This window comes from Alosa alosa, chromosome 22 (genome assembly GCF_017589495.1).
Source record: "Alosa alosa isolate M-15738 ecotype Scorff River chromosome 22, AALO_Geno_1.1, whole genome shotgun sequence".
In the NCBI taxonomy this organism is placed as follows: Eukaryota; Metazoa; Chordata; class Actinopteri; order Clupeiformes; family Clupeidae; genus Alosa; species Alosa alosa.
Window position 1 is genome coordinate 16,713,695 of NC_063210.1, and position 21,001 is coordinate 16,734,695.

Genomic DNA, 21,001 nt, shown 5'->3' on the forward strand with positions numbered 1-21,001 from the left:
TACTATACAGTATACTATAGACTCTCTCACACTGTATTACCAGAGAGACTAGTAATCAAGGATCTTTAGTATTACTGCTTCATTCTTAAATTCTTTATATTGAATGCATGCAGGTCAGTGAAAGAGGGCTGTCGTGGGCACAATGGTACATTCAAGACAACTTGAATTCTACAGAAAGCCCCTTTAACTGCCACACAAGTTCTGAGTCTCCATAGAAGTATTCTTTGAGACTTACGGAGCCTTGCACCCAGTAGACAAACTGTTCCTTGTCATCGAAGTCGATGTCGACTCCTTTCGTGATGCCTGATATGGGGGCCATGGCGTTGTTGGAGGTGTCGTTGGGGTTGAGAGGGATCCCCATGATAACAGTCTCTCTCATCACCATTAAGAAAGGGGTGTCATCTGGAATCAAATTCAAGTCATGATTCAACATTCATTTGTTTTACACCTCATTATATGTCATAGAGTGAAAATCTTGGGTTTCCTCTCTCTCTTCTCTCTTCTCTCTCTCTCTCTCTATATACATATATATTTATATATATATATATATATATATATATATATATATATATATATATATATATATATATATGTGTGTGTGTGTGTGTGTGTGTGTGTGTGTGTGTGTGTGTATTATATACACCTTTATGTATATACCTATCCAGAGATCATTTCAGCTGTGTGATGTCTGGTGCTGATGTGGTACCTTTGGTGCAGGTGCGCTTGTCACTGTTGAGGTTCCAGCCGGACTGGCAGGCACAGGTGTAGTACCTTGGCCGTATCTGAGACAGCAAACACAACTGGCTACACACGTGCTCCGCGCAGGGGTTAATCGCTGCAGGAAAACACACACACACACACACACACACAGAAGCACACACACATACACACAGAGCGAGAGAGAGAGAAAAAACACACACACACCTATTATTTGCCTATTATTTGTCTTTGCATGAGGGAGTGTCATGTATTTATTTGGGTATTAATATTCACAGTAAAGGTGCTTCAACCAGCATCACTGACTCCCAACCCACTATTCTGGCAAAAGATAGCTGATATTCCAGTCAAACCATCAATAAATTACAGCCCACACTTCTGTGTGCCTGGAGCAATACATTTGCTTGGCTGGAGCGAACATGAGACACTATCATAGTTCAACAAAAGCAATGGCCCGCTGGCCTGGGGCAAGTAAAAGAGCATCTTGTGCCAGTTGGTTGCCAATCACTGGTTTTCTGCCAGTCACCATCACAATCAGCGCAGCTCACCTGTGATGCTACCTAGTTGAAGCTAAGCATGTGAGGCTACTAACATAAAAAAGGGAACTTGTGTAAAAGTGAGTTTTCTGGGCCACTAAAATATAACTTAAAGAGAGACTTAAAGGCCAGTAAACATATACAAATATAACTTAAAGAGGGACTTAAAGGCCAGTAAATATATACAAATATAACTTAAAGAGGGACTTAAAGGCTAGTAAATACATTCACATATAACTTAAAGAGGGACTTAAAGGCCAGTAAATATATACAAGGGGCCAGCACAAATCTCATGTACTGGCCTGAGACTCAATATGCGAAGGCCTTTACCGTTGGGCTGCTTGATGTGGTGGTCCATAGCGATGCCCATGGGCTGGTAGACGCTGGTCATGAGGGTGGTGACGTTCCCGCCGTGGAACTTGTTGGTCTTCATGACACGGCTGGTGTAGCGCTCGCTCCAGTAGACGTAGTCCTCAAACACGGTCAAGCCGTGCGGATGGTTTAGGTTCTGTGGGAGAGATGGAGAGAGAGAGAGAGAGAGAGAGTTGAGAGAAGAACGGAAAGAAAGTGCATGGAAGAGAATGAAAGAAGAGGGGTGAGGATGGAGGGAAACGGGGAAAGAGAGAGAAAAAGGAGTGAGAAGGACAGAAGACAGAGAGAGTGAAGAAAATGAGGTGAACACGCATAACAAATGTTACGTTTTTCAGCACCTCATCGTAAGAGCTTTTAGTGGTAGTTTTAGTGCAGTTTCCTGCTACAGCCAAACTGACCATTCAGCAATATTAAGCTGTGGTTGTAAGGGCCACAATTTCCAATGAATGCTTCACAAGTTAAGATGTAATTCTACTGCTCTCTTGGATGGAAAACTGTAGACATCTGACACAACATCCGACACAAATACCACTCAGTTTTACACAGGTGTGCAGGACGTACCATGTCACTGGCGAACACCTGATGACGATTGTTGCCATCGTAGTCGCAGTAGTCGATGTACTTCAGATAGGCATCAGCGAAGTAGAGGCGGCGAGTTGGGTAGTCTAGGGCCAGTCCATTGGGCCAGTATACCTTTGTTGTAACGATGGCTTTCCTCCCAAAGCCATCCATGTCGGCCCGTTCGATCCGTGGGTTTTGACCCCAGTCTGACCAGAACATCACATTGGTGCTAGGAAAGGCATAAATAAACAAATCAATGGATAAACAGATTAACAGAAAAAATTGACAGAAATAAGCTTCAATATCTTACACTGATACTGAATGCATATCTAGCGATTCAAAGACTTGAAGTCTATGACAAAGGTTCTTACATGAAGCAGTTAAATGACTTGAGCAAAGAGGTTCTACTGACTGTCGTGGGCTGTAAAAATATCAGTCAAATTTGTTTCAAATAAATAAGGCAAAACAGTAATAATCCTACTGGTTGCGAGGATCAAGTGCAAGCCCGCGTGGACTGGTAATGTTTTTGCTTAACAGAATCTTCCGGAAGTGTCCATCGATGGTGGAAACCTCAATGGTCTGCATCACTGAGTCAACCCAGTAGAGGTTCCGGCCGACCCAATCCACAGCCAAGGTCTCCGGAACCATCAGTCCACTGCTAAAAACCTGGAGGAAAGCACAGGCCCAAAAAGAAGTGTATTACCGGTATGCCTCAAAGGCCATGTGGTAGGCTATCTATTTAAAATCTCAAAACAGAATATGATCTGAACACACGTAGGAGACATATAGGAGACATATAGAAGACCATCCAGGTAAAGGGTCACTTTTTTTTTCCAAACACTACACTGTCCACCACCCACCTTCCTCTTGTCCGTGCCATTCTGGAAGGCGCTCCAGATCATCGTCTCAGAGACGTCTGCCCAGAAGATCCTCTTGGAGACCCGGTCAAAATCCACGGAGACGATGCTGGAGCCACTGACGATGGGCTGGATGACAGGCGGGCGGAAGTTGATGCGGTCAGCGATGATCTGACTACGCTTGGTGACCAACAGCACAGCCTCTATGGGGTCTAGATCAAGCACAAGAAGGGTCAGGGGTGATAAGGATTACAGCTCTACTACTGGTATACTATACTGGTATACTACTGGTATTGTAGTATATCGTGTTAGGCGGGGATCATATTAGCCAGCGGTAAGCGGCAGCGGCAAGCGTAACGCAACGCTCAGACCATAATAAGTTCCTATGGTAACACAAACGGTTTGCCTTAACTGACAATTGAATACGCTCATGTTGCGCTTTGAAAGTTGAACCAAGTTCAACGCTCAGCTTGCTCAACACTAGCATTACGCCAGCGTCACCGTTCTGCTGCCGAATCATAGAGAACAATAGGAAACCTGCCGCTTGCCGCTGGCTAATGTGATCCCCGCCTTATAGAAGTCTGTGGTTACCATACCAGGCACATTTGCTTGGTCGTGGTATTGACAAAAAAAAAATGCAACTGAATAGACCTTTTTCACAGCAGCCATTTTGACATGAAATAGAAGTCTCTGTTCAATTTAAGCGTACCAGAATCAGAACCTTAATTAATGTGTTAATTAATATACCTTAATTAACTAGTAAAACCTGGGCTTGCCATATATTTCATGTCAAAAAAAGGCTGCCGTGAAAAAGAGTCCATGGACGTAAATTGGCTTCAAAAGGCGCCAAGATGGCCGCTCACTCTTGACTTTGCAGGTGCGCATGTCGGGCTCCAGCAGGTAGCCGTCCTGGCAGTTGCAGCGGAAGGAGCCGCGCTCGTTGAAGCACTGCTGGCTGCAGAAGCCGAGCACCTGGCACTCGTCGATGTCCTCGCACGTCTTGGAGTCGTTGAGGAGCTGGTAGCCCGACGGGCACGTGCACTGGGCGCCGAACGGGCCCTGGATGCAGCCGTCACTGCAGCCCCCGTTAGCCACCGCACAGTCATCACCGTCTGAGGAGGAGGGGGGATGTGGGGGGTGAGAGGGTGAAGGAAAAATGAGAGGAGAAAAATGTGTGAAAGAGAAAAGGAGAAAAGTGAAAACTGGAACAGACAGGAGAAATGGACATATTCATGTTGAGATCAAGATCAAGCTTGAAAAGGATACCACAAGGATAGCACACATCTCCCAAAGATCATGAAGCTCTAACTGTCCCTGCTTGACCTTCCTTTTCAGGTGCCAGACCTAAAAACCCAAAAAGGACTTCAAAACCCCATAGATACACTCACTGCAGAGGGGCTTACTCTGCCGGGTTCCGTCCGGCAGTGCGCTTTGCTGCCGCGACACTTTGCCCTCCGCGATGCACACCTGGTAGGTCGGGCACAGCCACTGGCCGGCGGGGCAGCTGAAGGGCGGCGTGGGGCAGGCCTGCTCGTCGCTCATGTCTCGGCAGTCGTTATCGCCATCGCACACCCAGTTCGATGATATGCAGTTGCCATTGGCGCACTGGAAGAAGCCGGGTCGGCAGGTGCGGGGTGGGCAGCCGTGGTGCTCGTCTGAGCCGTCCTCGCAGTCAGCATGCCCGTCGCACTCCCAGGTGCCTGGGATGCAGAAGCCATCCACCTGGCACTGGAACTCGTTGTCGTGACACAAACCAGGCCCTCTAGTGGCTGCCGTGAGCATTGCAGGGAAACATACAACAGGGAAACAAACACAGGGAAATATATTTACTCCTTCCACAAATGTTAAGTTGGCATGCATCCTGACTTAATTAGAGTAAAAAGTTAACATAGAATATCTTAACATAGAATATCTATAGCATAGTAAGAATAGTAAAGATATTATTTTTATATATCAAACAAAAAATCTATTAATTAACCAAACTGAACTTTTTGGTGAAAATAAACAGCATATTATTGGCAATTTATACGGACATATATTTTCTCTCTAATATTTCAGTCAGTGGTAGTGGTGGTGATGGTGTGATGGTGTGTGTGTGTGTGTGTGTCCTACTCACGGCAGCCCCGCTCATCTGAGTGGTCTCTGCAGTCATACACTCCATCGCAGCGGTAACTATTGCTGATGCACTGGTCCCCGCTGGCACAGGCAAACTCATATGAGGAGCAGGCGAACTCTGCAGGAGCAGGCGCACAACACACATGCCACATGCCACCCAATTAGCTTCCACTTCCTTCCTGTAGCATCCTCCTCATGTACTGCTAATGTTCAGAGTAAGCTACATCTACACTATTCCGGAGCATCCACTACAAGTCTGATAAAAGGCATCTCTTCTCACCTTAGACTAATGTCCCTGGCAAATGGTAGCATGGTAAAAACACATCTTAGAAAATAGATCAAACTAGAATTAAACAAAACAAAGTAATACACCAGCAAGTTACTACAGATGAAAGAGGTAGTTTCAGCTTATTCAGATTGTTTCTTTGAAACTGTGAAAGTGTGTTCACAATGCTTTACATGTTCCAAATACAAGGGTGAAAAGCATTACTTGAAAAGGCATATTGTCCCACACATAATGGTAAGCACTACATGCTCTCTCTCTCTCTGTCTGTCTCTCTGTCTGTCTCTCTGTCTCTCTCTCTCTCTCTCTCTCTCATACACACACACACACACACACACGCACACACACGATTTTATTGCCAGTTAATCTTTGACCCTTATGACCTATAAGCTTTATCTCTGACCTTTGACCCTTCGGTAAAGATAAAAAAGAGATAACTCACCACAGTCCTTCTCGTCAGAGCCATCCATGCAGTCCTGGTCCCCATCACACACGTAAGCGTTGGAGATGCAGCGGTGGTCTGGACACAGGAAGAAGCCTGGACTACAGGTGGAGATTGTGCCATCTGAGGGGGGGGGGGGAGAGACGGGGGGGGGGGGAGAGGAGGGTGTTAGGGAGGGGTGTAGGAACAAGTGTAATCAATCGACAAGGATGGTGGAGAGAGACAAGATAGAGGGAGGAGAGAGAGAATGACAGGCGAGAGAGGGAGAGAGAGAGGGAGAGAGAGAGGGAGAGAAAAAAGAGAGGGAAAAGAGAGAGAGATGGAAAACAAGAGACGGGGAGTCAAATTGGGGAGAGAGAGAGAGAGGTGGGGAGAGAGTGTAATGTGAGTTGTAAGGTGAATCAGGAAGATAAGAGAAACAGAAGACAGGAGTTATGGGACAGACAGACATGGAGTAACAAACAACAGAGTACAAGAGTACGTAGAATGATACGAGATAAGAAGGGAAGAGACAGAAAGAGAGAGAGGTGAAGGTGATGGGGAAAAGAGATGTGACATTAAACCAGACAGTGTCAGGACTGATAAAACTCCTCCCTGTGACACCCACTCTACCCCTTTATTTCAAACCTAATCTCCACATCCATGATTACACACACACACACACACACCCACACACTACTCTAAAGACACACACACACACACACACACACACACACACACACACACACACACACACACTGTCACACACACACACACACACACACACACACACACACACACACACACACACACACACACAGAACAACCATAACCCTGTCCATCTCCATCACTTACTGCACACCCGCTCGTCCGAGCCATCCCCGCAGTCATTGGCCATGTCGCAAACCCAGCTCTTGGGGACGCATTTGCCGTTGGAGCAGGCAAACTGCTCGGCACTGCAGGTGGTGGGCAGGCGCGTCGGGCAGTTGTCCTCGTCAGTGCCGTCGCCACAGTCATCCTGGCCGTCACAGCGCCATCTGCTGGGGATGCAGTGCTTGTTTCCACAGGTGAAGGCCCTGGGAGAGCAGGTCATGCCTGGAGCAAGGGGAAAGAGAGAGGGGGAGAGAGAGGAGAGAGGAAGAGAGAAAGGGGGAGAGAGAGAGGAGAAAGAGAGATAAAGAGAGAGAGAGAATTTAGATTTTGTGCTTCATTCAATAGACAAAATAGTCAGTATTTCAGAGAGAATGAACATAATGGATGTGGCACATGACATCTTAAACAGCAGGAGGCATCTGACGTGTTTAAATCATAGCTATCAAAGATACAATATACATACACAGGTAGGAGAAATACATACACAGTTAGGCCTCAGTCTTAGTACACACACACACACACACACACACACACACACACACACACACATACAAGTAAACACACACCAATATCGGTGCAGTTGGTCTCATCCGTGTTGTCCATGCAGTCCCTGATGCCATCACAGCGGTACGAGTTGGAGACGCAGCGGCCGCCATCGCAGGGGAAGGCGTAGTCGCCGCAGCTGACGTCGGGCGGAACGACGGAGTCGTCCTTGACGCAGTCGCGCTGGTTGGCCTGCAGCTTCATGCCATAGGGGCAGCCGCACACGCGACTGGACGCCGGTGTGGGGAAGCAGAAGTGGCTGCACTGGCCGTTGGGGAGCATGTTACAGCGACTGTTGAACACTGGCGCACAAACACACACACACACACACACACACACACACACACACACATGAACATACACACACACACACACACACACACACACACACACAAACACACACACACACACACACACACACACACACACACACACATGGACACACACACACACACATGGACACACATATGAACACAAACACACGAACATAAACATTTACAGTACATCAGCTCAACGTAAATGTGTGAATACACTTGGTTCAAAAGCAAAACATATACAGTTATAAAGTAAAGGAAGTACATGTATAAATGGATTAATCAATCTCAATTAATAAAAAAAATAGGATTGAATCCATCTTAATCAATGAATAGATTGATCAATCAATGTAAATTAATGGAAAAATTGATTGATCAGCCTCAATCAAGGAATAAATGAATCAATCAATTTCAATCAACCAATCACTGGATCGATCAATTCTATTGATGAATCAATTAATGGTTCGACCCCACTCCATCCCTGCACTCACAGCTCTGGATGTCGGCAGAGTAGGCCTTCACGTTCATGACTCCCATGATCCCCTTGCGGAGGACAACACTGTTTCCTCCATCTCTCTTCCGCATCCGGAACACAGATTTAGTTCTCCAGTCAGACACAAACAGGTGGTCTGAAAAGATAGGAATGAGGGATAAGGTATTTCAGAGAGAATGAGCAGGAGTCATCTGATGTGTTTAAATCATCGCTATCAAAGATACAATATACATACACAGATAGGGAAAAACTACATACACAGTTAGGCCTCAGTCTTAATGTAAGTGCACACACACACACACACACACACACACACACACACACACACACACACACACACACACACACACACACACACACACACACACACACAAGAGGGAAGAGGGAGGGAGGGAAACATTGTAAGAGTGCGAGAGATAAAGATTTCAATGTTTTTAGCTTCAACAAAATCATGAATACGAATACAGGTCTGAGTGGGTTTTTTTTTAATCTTTGAATCCTTGACTTTTCATATATTTAAAAAAGTGCCTCTCACCTAAGTGTATGGTGAGGGAGAAGGGCTGTGTGATCTGGCCGATGTTGGAGAAGGCCTGGCGGTCCGAGCCGTCCATGCCCACAAACTCGATGCGGTCCAGCAGAGCGTCCACCCAGTAGAGTCTGTCCATCCTGAAACACAGCAGTCGCAGCCAGAGTGGGTTCAGAGAGGGTTCGGTTCATAGTGGGTTCAGAGTGGGTCTAGAGTGGGTCTAGAGTGGGTTCATAGTGGGTTTATAGTGGATTCATAGTGGGTTCAGAATGGGTTCAGAATGGGTTCATAGTGGGTCTAGAGTGGGTTCAGACACTCCCACTCACCTCACACTGGAACTCAACTCAATCACTGTGCTGAAGGGATAATGAGATAGCTGAGACCCTTGGTCAGTTCATTGTAATGTGACGTTAAATCACTGTGTCTTCATCATCATCATCATCATCATCACCACCATTATAATAGAATCCATAGAATCGATCCATCCATGTCCACAGGGGCACAGGTTCGAGTCCGGCCTGAGGTCATTTCCCTAACCCACTCACTCCCCATCTCTCTCTGGCACTCATTTCCTGTCATCTCCTCACTGTACTGTCAAATAAAGACTAAAAAAAAGTCCATAAATATAACTTAAAAAGGATTAAAAGCCTGTACATGTAGTCGATGGCGAGCCCATTGGGCCAGCCCAGGGTGGTGTTGATGAGTGGGACGGCATTGCTGCCGTCTGTGTAGGCTCGGGTGATCACCGCAGGACGGTACCAGTCCGACCAGAACAGCAATCTACATGGGGAACAGACACACAGACACAAAAAGCAGCGTACACCACTGTGTCATACCTTTGTAATATTTGAAAATATACACTGCTCAAAAAAATTAGGAGAACACTTACAGTTTTTCACAATTGTTAAAACACATTTTTTGAAACATTCCACCCTTTTCTCCATTCTCAAACTACATTCACAGAATGAATGACAGTTCTTAGAAAATAAAACACTCGCCTCAAAAGTTTTACTTGTGATCAGAACCAAACAGTGTCAGAGTACCAATCCAGTGTATGATTGAAGATTTCCCTTAATTTTTTTGAGCAGTATATTTCTGTTGTTATTTATTTTTCTCTCTATTACCCTGCGCTGGGGTGAATCGCAATGCCGCGGGGGTTCTTCAGTTGCTCCACGATTTCCCGTCTAGATCCATCCGTCACTTTGTAGGCCGAGACGGATCGGTAGGTGCTGGACGTCCAGAAAAGAACCTTGGAGGTCCAGTCGTAGGCCATGGACTCTACCGTTCCCACGCGGAACCCTGTCAGAATCTGCTGGTCTGTGTTAAAAAATTATAGATAGATAGATAGATAGATAGATAGATAGATAGATAGATAGATAGATAGAGATGTTTTTGAATTATATAGTAAAACACTGCATCTTGCTCATCATATGTTATGGCTTTGAAATATCAGCTAAACACACTCTTCATAGATTCATACATATGTACATACATGAATAACATACTGGACCACATACCATGAATACTAGACTACATCCATAATATACATAACATACATAAAACATGCATAACATAAAACTTCCAATGAGCACATATTTAGGCATGCTTTCATTATATATCTTTACTGGTGTTTATTGGAGACACAGCGATAATGCGTTTATTTCACCTTAAGCTCAAGCTTCTACAAGGACACCTACTGGTAGCCTAGCGGAACTGATCCCCAACAAAAGACAGGTAACACACTGGCTAAAATAGTACTTGCAAAATCATTTAATTCACAAATCCAAATTGACAATGCTAGGCTATGCCATAATGGTAAAATTAGAAGAAACTTACTTAGGCCTCAAGTATGCACATTATACACAATACACATTTGACATCAATCTAACAAATTTAATGTCAAACCCCAATCTACTGCTACCCTCATTTAATCAACAGTTAACTGTACTGCACTCCTTGTTTATCTGGGCAAACGTACGTGTTCCATTGACGGCACCCTTGTAGATGATGGCCCTGCTGCGGTCGTTGTAGAACACGGCCTCCTCGCTGGCATCGTACTCCACGCCCGAGGCGCTGAAGGTGACCCCCAGACCGGTCAGGGGAAGTGTGACGTCCTCCTGCATGGATATGTTCAGGGGGATCCCCCGCACCGCATACGATGTCGCCACCAACAGGAAGTCACGCACCTCTGCAAAAATAATTTTGTTTTTTTCACAGTAAACTGAAGCAGACAGAAATAGACTAGGGGCCCTCATTTAAATTGCAGGCAAGGTGATTTTGCCAGGTTATTAGATTAGTTTATTTAGACTTTAGACTTTGCCCATCATTTAAAATAGAGCCCCAGGTGAGGTTCAAAGAGAACAGAAAAAAGCTGACAGAACTTAAAGAAGGAGACCTTTCCAAAAGTTTCATTATTGACCAGAAGTTCTTTGTAAGCATCTGTTCAAGTTAGGTATCATTATCCTCACCTGACTCTTGTGTGAATCCCTTTACAGTGAGTTATAGACAATTTTGTTTATGACATGTTGTACAATGCCTCTCTCTTCACTATACAGACTAAACGTGAATGAAATAGGCTCTGTCTCTCACTGAAACAGGTGCGGAGGTCAGGCTGGAGGTCGTAACCCAGGCGACACTTGCAGCGGTAGCCCAGTCCATCGTTGTCGGTGCGGTGGCTCAGCACACAGATGTGCTGGCAGCCGCCATTGTGCCGGCCACACGGGTTCTGCACTGTAGTGAACGGCAGGAGGTGGGTGAGGATCCATAACGCACTGTGTGTTTATCATTTACTTTTATGCTTCGTTTTTAATTGAAAATATTATGTTACAGTATCAAGATTGCAGATTTTGGTTAGCATTTTTGCCAATCGAGCCTATGAACAACAAAATGTGTGGAACCATTCGCAATGCCGTGAATGAAGAGACATATTTTGACACAGATTTTGCACAGTAAGATAATGAGATAATTTGAGATATTGAGACACAAGCAGCAGCATCCTCATTTGGGTTTGATTCCAACCCATTTGATTAATTTCCTAACTCAACTCCAGTCCCTCTTTCCCGCTCATGTCCTGTCAATCTCTAGTCCTATCACAACTATCAAAAATATGCAAAAATCCCATCCCCCATAACTAAAATAAAATAGTGGCATTAAGATTATTCAGGTTTATTCGGTATATATTTTTTTTTATCAGTTCCTTACCCACAGGTTGCAGGGTAGAGTGAGAGACCACAATGTGCCCAGGTTTGTCTGCCGTCCGGAAGAGGAGCGTGGGGTCACTGCCGTTGAAGCGGTTGGTGCGGATGACACCCATCTTAGTCCAGTCGGTGAAGAAGGCGTGATTCTCAAAGACAGACAGGCCAAATGGATGAGGGACCTGATAGCCTCCATTCAACACAATTTTCCTTTAAGGAGATTGGTTATATTATTATTACTAATCATTATAACATTATTAAGACTATAATTTATGACAAATATTGAGTGACCAAAAGTAACAGACTACATGCTCTTCATACACTTGATAAAGTGTATCATAATGTATCAGCCAAGGGCATGTGCTGAGGCTTGTAGCTCTAGCTTGAGTTGATGAGAAGATATTAATTTGTACAGTAGTAAAAAAAATCCATCAGTAACTACATCCTTAATGAAAATCTACAAACAACTAAGATTAGAAAAAAACATTACATCCAAGGCCATATCTTATATACACTACCAGTCAAAAGTTACTTAGAAATTACTTAGAAGACACTTAGAAATTTCCATTCTACTAAATTATAGAAAGAATACCAGCAGTTTTCAGGATACATTATGTGCTTACATAATTGCAAAAGGGTTCTCAACTGTTGTAGAAAGAAATGGCTGATCTTTAATCAGGTTATCAGCAACCAATCATCCAACGTTGCAAAGGCACATTCTGTTTACTAATCTGATATCTTTTAAAAAGTAAGAAAACATTGGGGAACCCTTTTGCAATTATGTAAGCACGTGATGTAATCTGAAAACTGCTGTCCTGAGTAAAAAACCAATGCAAATGCGGACAGCTGTGCCCCACTGGTTAGCAATCTGGACTTGTAACCGGAGGGTTGCCGGTTCGAGCCCCGACCAGTGGGCCGCGGCTGAAGAGCCCTTGAGCAAGGCACCTAAGCTTCACCTCACTGTGTGTTCACTGTGTGCTGTTTGTGTTTCACTAATTCACCGATTGGGTTAAATGCAGAGACCAAATTTCCCTCATGGGATCAAAAAAAGTATATATATATATATATATATCTATAAATGATCTCAGTTGGTATTCTGTCTATAATGGAGCAGAATGGAAATGTCTAAGTGTCTCCAAACTTTTGACTGGTAGTGTATACAGTATATCTTAATAAGTTCACTCACATCATCCTTAATTTTGTCTCCGCCTACCTGTCCAGGCCGCTGTAGGTAACAGTCTGTACCATGTTGAAGTGCTCGTCTGTCCAGTACACCCTTTTGGTGACCAGGTCCAGGGTAACACCACTCGGATTGCCAACCCTCGTCTTCACCAGCTCAAATCGATTGCTGCCGTCCATGAAGGCACGCTCCAGTTTCATGTCGTTGTCACCATAGCCTATGATGTCTGTGAAGAACATGTACCTGGACAGGGGACAGAGGAAAGCTCACGTTAGTAATGTTGTGTTGTATGTGTAAGAGGGAGAGAGAGAAGGTCTGCACAATGTAGAACAGTCAACAACAGTCTCAACTCAAACTTTGTCAGACCAAGGATCACTTAGCCAATAAAAAAAAAAAACTCACGGACCACCTACTGTAGCTAAAAAAAGACCTACTTTAACAGTATATTACACAATAGGCCTACTCACTGAACCACCTTGCTCATTGTCTTTGCACCTTGCTTATTGTGTCAGAGGATTCATGTGATTTAAACTGGCATAGCTTAGGCAGTGTTGCAGAACTGTTTGGATTTACATACAAGTTGGTTCAATATTGCAAACAACTCATCTATATTATATTTTATCATGTCTGCTCACAGACCACTTAGGATACAGTAGCTGCTCACAGGCCACTTAGGATACAGTAGCTTGCAAACCACCAGTTGTCCCCGGACCACACTTTGAGAAACACTGATGTAGAGGCTCCAAAAATATACTTTATTTATCTCTAAAAAACAGGCAACGTTTTGTTCGCACAGAATCTTCGTCAGGCCCTTCGTCCTACACACTGAGGACACTGCACTCACCCGACCGTGGGGTCCAGGGCGAGGCCATGTGGGTTCTCCAGGTTTTCAGCCACCAGGGTGACGCGGTTGCTGCCGTCGAAGTTGCACACATCGATGCGCTCCACTCGTGCCTCCAGCACGTACAGCTTGAAGTTGATCCAGTCCACGGCGATGTTCTGGACACTGTGCACGGCCTCGCTCAGAACCTCCTGCTGATCGCTCCCATCGAAATTTATAGAGAAGACCTGAGGATAGGGAAGAGGCATAACGTTTATGAAATGTGTGTGTGTGTGTGTGTGTGTGTGTGTGTGTGTGTGTGTGTGTGTGTGTGTGTGTGTGTGTGTGCGTGTGTGTGTGTCACATTCTATGTCAAGCTCAGTAAAGCACACACTGACTGGGTAACGAAATGTAGGCCTTTTACACTAAACTATAGTGGCCTGTGTGTACAAGTGTATAAATGCATGACATTATGGGATGAAATGGAGGCTGCTCTTTCCCTAAAGTGTTAATAATAACCATAAAATAATACATTTGTAATAATGATGCCAACCTTCTGAACATTTGTGTCAGACCAAAAGGCCCGATGACTGTGCCAGTGGTAGGCTACGCCGACAGCATAACCTTTGCCCGGTGACTGGACCAGAGTTCTGATGAACCGCCCATGAATATCCGCCATCCTGACATCACGGCCGTCGGTGAAGATTAGCTGAGGAAGTCCCTCTACACAGAAAAGGGAAATTTATTATGGAATTGCTGACACTGATGAGGAAGCCATTGATTAAAAATACATAGTAAGAAAAAAAAGGTCAAAGAACTAAAGTGACTGGTGCTTAGTAATCAACATTTAACTACTCCGGTAACTAATAAACAGTTAACTTATAACTCCACTTAGAGTTAAAGATGATATATAAAGCCTTTCCAGTCATTATTTATTGTAAATTAAACTGTAGTGGCTCACTTATTTGTGGGTGTGGTGTATACCTGACACATTGGCCTTGCATATGTGACCTTGTTCCAGGAAGTACCCGTCAGCACAGCTACAACGGTGCGACCCTGGACGGTCCTCGCAGAAGTGGTCACAGATTCCCCAGATGTTGCAGTCATTATAATCTGGAGCAAGACAACAGACGGCTTTATCATTACAAAGTTGATGTGTGCTGCGTCTAAACTGTCATGAAGATTTGACATAACCTGGCTAATCTAACCAACTGGCAGAACATCAGTGGAAACCACATTAGTACTAGTGTCAATTTCATTTCTCTCAACAGACATTAAAGGAAGGAGCTATGTGGAATTATGCAGGATGGATTATGGGTAGGATTTTGTCATGACGGATGGTTGTGAATGTGTGCCCATTCATAATGTATTTTTGATTTACTCTACGTGTATGTCCTGTGATGTCTGTTGTATTGTGGCTGTGGCAGCCTTGACCTTTTATCCGAAACACATTTCTCCCTTGGGAGATAACCTAGTAACCTTGACCTTGAGGACTGGCATAACATTCCTCAACCATCTAAAATACCCATGCTTGACATTGAATAGGCTATGCTTTCGTCAATTAACCAACTTGATAGTCAAACTGAATGACAGAATATAGAATACATTCTCTCTCCTGCACTCACCCACACACGTACGACTGTCATTGGCCACGATGTAGCCATCGGGGCAGTAGCAGGCTCCTCCCTGTGGGGTGGCATGGCAACGGTACTCGCAACTGAGAGCAGAGCACTGCTGAAGACCTGAGAAAGAAAAGTTAATCAGAGAGAAACTACCCACACAGCCACAATAGTCAATTTATGTGGGAATAAAATAGCAGAGAACATACTAAATGCTAAATGAATGTGCTAAATGAATTTGCTTTCTTGGATAGGTAATACGCAATAAAACGTTTAACTCTGCTTCAATGTTATTAATGCTACTGAGAAAAAGACAGACATTTAATCTTGTATGAAAGGAGCTCATTTATTTTATGACAATTCATCAAATAAATGAGGTCATGGATTATGGTTCCTGTCACACACTCAGATAATCAGTAATAGTAGTTGGGGATGAGAAACTTCTTGGTGGGCAGATTATTATAGACTAGAGTCACATCCTGTATGGGAACACTTTACTTGAAGGTTTCTACATAAAAGTCACATGACACTGTCATAACTCTGACACGAACACTAACCCTAACCCAATCATGACAGCAACCGAACAACCGAATGACACTTTAGAGTGACAGAAGCGTTAAAGCATAAACGTTTATGACTTGTTTGTAATGTTTACAGTGTCATGTCACCCTTATGTAGATACCTTGTGTTACCGAAAACTGCACTGAAACCAGGGGCGCCGGAACGAGTTTAAAAGTGCAGAGGCAAGATAACGACCCCCCCCCAAAAAAAAAAAAAATCGCCTGCTGTATTTTGTCTTTCTTGCGCAAACAAAATGTGTGCGTTCGTAATAGCCTGCGTAATTCTTCTTCATTCTTCACTGGAGATTCTTTCTCTAGACTACTCGTAGCTGAGCAGAGTTGGGTGCAACGCGTCAGTAATCACATTACAGTTCCTACAGTGTGCGAGCAAAGATATTCAGAATTCTGGTGAGGGCGACACGAATAACTAAAACTCATCGGAGAAGGCTATTACCTTACTACTGAGCGGGAAACAGTGCACAACTAACTAATGACTAGTCTGATGTCAATCACACCACAAATTGATTCCAAAAAAATAACAGGGTGTTACAAGCTAGGACTGCCACTGTTTTCAGTGTGAAGAAGAGCATCTAGGCTATTAATGACAGAAGGAACGCAACTGGCAAGCGCACTTCACTCAAAGCAGTTCAATGTTTCGCAAGTTGTGTGCATGTCACCATTCAACTTTTATGAAGGAATGTGTGCGAGCTGGGCAGCAACGCTTCCATAAAGCAATTCGAACTTGCACAATTTTTAAAAGCACTAGGAAGTGCCGTGTTCATTAACTTTTGAAGGCAGATTAGCTATCTGTAAGAAATGCCTGGTAGGCCTACAGCGCAACTTGGTTTGGACTAGATTATGCTACCTAATGTTTCACAACTGTAATTAATTAAATAATAAATAAAAGGGGACGATATCTATAATGTCCATAGAAACATTTCAACAAAGTAGCCTAGTGTAACTTGTTAATCCTCATAGAGAGTAAAGAAGTAGCCTAATGCAATAGATTACTTTTTTTTTTACAGTAGCGAGTAATGTGTAGGCCTAATACATTACTTTTTTGTAATGACCACATGATAGGACCACAAACGCATTTGGCAGGGGTTCAGCCCCGCATGTAATTTCAAAAGTGGACAGACAAAGCCTATGTTATTTGAAGTTAAACAAAACATAGGGCCTACCGTATTTGAGTGCGGTTCATGACGCTGCTTATCAAAGTAGACGCAGCAGGTCTCTTTCAAAATGTCCTGTTACAATTGCAGCTGCTTCCGATTATGTTGAATATTTAGAAAGTAGCTTACATGACGGCATTTTTGAGCTTCTGGTAGTAACTTGCTAATTAACTAAAGCAAGACTTGAGTGATATCACACAAGGCGCACAGAAGTGAATTAAATGAAATAGGTAACATGCTTTATTTGAACATTGCAATACCCACCCAACAAACCCAGAGAAGGCTTAGTAGATGTTTCGGATAGATGACAGCACCTTGTAACCGATTAATAGCCCAATTCTCAGTTGTGCAATAAAAGCAGTATCATCATAGCAGTATTATCATATCATTGATAATCGTTCACATTTTACTATACGCTAATGACAACCACTGGCCCTCAGCTGGAGTTGCAGAGGAGTCTCCAAAGTACAGGGAGACAGAACGCGAATGACTTGAGTATGAATATCACAATTTTTGAAAAGGGGGGAAAAGGATGAAGACAATGAGTAAAGGGCGAGGCTATGAGGAATTGTGTCTTGTTGCTGTAAAGGAGAACGCGAGAATGACTGCCGCTGACCCACGTAGGCTCACAAGTAAGAAGCATAAATCACCCTTAAACTGCATTAAGATGTCCACACGAAATGCAGCCTCCTTTTTGTCAGCAGAAGTTCGCATCAGCAAATGTGGTTTTGGGAAACGGGGACACAGAAAATAAAAAATAAATAGGTTACCCTGGTCTATTTGAACATTGCTGGTAATCTTAAGTGATATCATACAAACCTTGCGAAGGCTTGGTAGATTATGCTACATGTTTCGGGTATATCACGTTGCGCATGATATTAATTTAATCTCATGTCGCGCAATAGGCTTAATGTGGTTATCCAACAGATTCATAACTTCAATAATTGCTCACAATTAATATGGACCCTTTCATCAATAAAAACAAAAACAATGCTTGAACGTTCTATTTGGGCCCCAACCTACTTCCTCTGCATTAAGATAACATATGGAATGTTAAAACGGAAGTCTTGTGGGGCCAACTATGATGCTGATAATGGAACTCTCTTGAAAGGGTCCATAGGCTAATGACAACCACTGCCTCTGGAGAATAAACAAACAGTAGGCCTAGGCCGCAGATACATTGAAAGCACAATTTGAAGCCATCCCGAGGTGACAGCTGGAGCTGTAGAGTTGGAGTCTCCGATGTACAGGAGGACATTACGCTTAACTCAGGAACTTTACAATACAATCAATCATACCAGACCTGAATAAATGTTATTGTATTTGGCTACATTTCAAATCCATCCCTCCACACATGTTGCTTTGATTGAGAATGAACGTCTCAAAGTGAAGCGCTGTCTGCTCCCTGGGGGTGTTGCCTGGGCGCTCTGCTGGTGTTTTGCTCATCGGTTTTGACCCATGGGCAGAAAGTTTAAGGTTTTTCAACAGTGACGCTGCACAAATAGCTTTAGGCTATATTAGACGCGGGCTACTACCGCTATAATGGTTCACACCTCTCTCCGTTTTTTGCGCGGAGTTTTTTTTTTTTTTTCGTGGATGATTTTGTTTATTAAAAGATATTTTGAGCCAAAAGTGAGGCCCCCCCCGGCCACTGTGCTTCCGGTGCCTATGACTGAAACACTGGCAAAAATCCCAACCACTGCGACCAGGTTTACTGGCAGCAAAACGTGACAGAAAACAATAAAATGATGCTACTGTGTCATAAAATGTGACTCAGAGTTAATGTGAAGGTCACAATGGAATTGCACTCAATTACATTTCTGTAAAAGACTGCAATGAGCTTCTCAGTGTTCCCTGTGCTCAGCACCTTGTGTTAAAGTTGACCGGGGTGGGGGGGTCATTCATTCCGACCTAAGGATCTCCAGTAGCCTAGAAATCTAGCGGCAGCCAATTACATTTACTGCCAGGGCTAGTCTAGCAACTCTCCGTTGGCTTGTGAGCTCCAGAAATCGAAACTTAATCAGGCAAATTAAATCGTGTATAGAGTCGTTAGGTGGGCTTAACATAATGATTGATGGCAGAGTTGCAACGGTTTGGCTTGAATTCCCTGCTACTTGAAAACAAAAAAGATGGTTGTTGCTGCTGGCGAACAGTGTGACACGAGTTAAGCTTTTATTAAGTTGCCAAACGTTTGAACTAGCCAACTAGCTCCGCTGGTGGGAAACGCATGGGACTCGATCATAGCGCTGCCGCTGTCCTATTGCGTGCAGAGGGAATTTGAAAGACAACTGATTATCCCGCCCCTCGGACTGAGCACTGCGAACGGTGAGTGCCCAGACCCTACATTTTAATGTGGATCTGGCTCGTCAGGCTAGATCTCCAGGGACAATGCCCCTTGTAATATAATTGTCATGGCTAAGTCGCTTTGGATAAAAGCATCTGCTAAATGAATAAATGTAAAGGTTGTTGATTGGCCAATGACCAATGTGGTAAATACACCTACTGTGTAGACATAGCCTAGAAATCTAGACGCGCCCGTAGGCCAGGGCTACATTTTAATGTGGGTCTGGCTCGTCAGGCTAGTGTAGACGGTGAGTTGGTGGGGAACAGGAACAGAACGAATCCTAAATGACTCAGGGGGCCCAGCACTGCACATGAACCCTGGGTATGTTGACATACACTGTGCAGTGCAGTTAAATATAGCATTTACAATATAGAAAGTATACAGATACCACTCTGGAGCTTTAGTGGAAGATATTTGTCCTAAAATATATAGTGAACCCACTGCCCAGCTTCGGACATAGCATGCTATATAGATTAGATTTTTGGAGATAAGTAAGTATAAGTATAAGTATATATACTCTTTTGATCCCGTGAGGAAAATTTGGTCTCTGCATTTATCCCAATCCGTGAATTAGTGAAACACACTCAGCACACACAGTGAGGTGAAGCACACACTAATCCCGGCGCAGTGAGCTGCCTGCAACAACAGCGGCACTCGGGGAGCAGTGAGGGGTTAGGTGCCTTGCTCAAGGGCACTTCAGCCGTGCCTACTGTTTTTTTTAGTTGCACCACCCAGGACATGTGAGCTGTGGGGGGTATTAGGAGGAACTCACCACAGGTCAGCTGGGCTGTGCTGTTGGCTTCGTCTGTGCCACCGGGGCAGTCAGGACGGCCATCGCACACTTTGCTGATGGCCACGCAGGTAGGCGAGTCCGGGCACGGCCACTCACCGGGGTAACAGTCTCTCACATGACCGTCTGGGAATCAGATTTCACACACACCATTCAAAGACGCCCACACGAAAAACACAAGTTAGTTTTCACGAGTTTTCGTGACTGAATTTCTAAAAAGCTCCTGTAAAAAAAGTTAACAAGGGCAAAGTTCAAGCGTCCAGCTCATTGTCTGCTGAGGTTGGCATGAAACAAATTGGGCTACGCTGTCAACACAGTGAAGTCTGAACTTCTAAACAGACAGCACGCGTCAATGCACCTTATGGTGTCCACGACATTAGTGTGAAATTGCGATGTGAAAGAACTACTCACCACATCCCTTTTCATCGCTGTAGTCTCCGCAGTCATTGAAGGCGTCGCAAACCCAGTCCTGCGGGATGCATCGGCCACTGGTACATGTGAACTGTGACCCGCTGCAGCTCTGATACGCTGTGTTGACATGAATATATAACACTTTATTTATGTTCAATGCATGTCTACCCACCTAAACCATCTTCTACCCACCAAAGCCTACCCACCAAAACCATCTTCATCTCGGTTGAAATGTATAGCATGATCTTTTGACGTTCATTGTAGGCTATGTCTAAAGACCCATGTTGCTCTCATACTCTG

At 44.2% G+C, this 21,001-nt stretch overlaps 1 protein-coding gene across 1 annotated transcript in view; it reads right to left on the reverse strand.

The window, feature by feature from the left end:
* The window catches only part of lrp2b (low density lipoprotein receptor-related protein 2b), a gene marked incomplete at its 3' end in the record, with an annotated part of 66,824 nt that overhangs the window by 38,326 nt on the left and 7,497 nt on the right, over positions 1–21,001 (reverse strand). Inside the window, exons 7-32 of the mRNA XM_048234043.1 lie at positions 20,702–20,818; positions 20,273–20,416; positions 15,431–15,547; positions 14,790–14,918; positions 14,359–14,528; positions 13,830–14,053; positions 13,019–13,228; positions 11,813–12,015; positions 11,201–11,341; positions 10,590–10,799; positions 9,736–9,928; positions 9,266–9,391; positions 8,621–8,751; positions 8,084–8,221; positions 7,302–7,580; positions 6,718–6,957; positions 5,884–6,006; positions 5,160–5,276; positions 4,432–4,812; positions 3,907–4,155; positions 3,047–3,255; positions 2,668–2,852; positions 2,187–2,415; positions 1,584–1,761; positions 707–835; positions 236–402 (exon numbers count right to left, since the gene is read on the reverse strand). Coding sequence (XP_048090000.1) covers positions 236–402; positions 707–835; positions 1,584–1,761; positions 2,187–2,415; positions 2,668–2,852; positions 3,047–3,255; positions 3,907–4,155; positions 4,432–4,812; positions 5,160–5,276; positions 5,884–6,006; positions 6,718–6,957; positions 7,302–7,580; positions 8,084–8,221; positions 8,621–8,751; positions 9,266–9,391; positions 9,736–9,928; positions 10,590–10,799; positions 11,201–11,341; positions 11,813–12,015; positions 13,019–13,228; positions 13,830–14,053; positions 14,359–14,528; positions 14,790–14,918; positions 15,431–15,547; positions 20,273–20,416; positions 20,702–20,818 — 4,739 coding nt within the window. The remainder of the gene's footprint in view (positions 1–235; positions 403–706; positions 836–1,583; positions 1,762–2,186; positions 2,416–2,667; positions 2,853–3,046; positions 3,256–3,906; positions 4,156–4,431; positions 4,813–5,159; positions 5,277–5,883; positions 6,007–6,717; positions 6,958–7,301; positions 7,581–8,083; positions 8,222–8,620; positions 8,752–9,265; positions 9,392–9,735; positions 9,929–10,589; positions 10,800–11,200; positions 11,342–11,812; positions 12,016–13,018; positions 13,229–13,829; positions 14,054–14,358; positions 14,529–14,789; positions 14,919–15,430; positions 15,548–20,272; positions 20,417–20,701; positions 20,819–21,001) is intronic.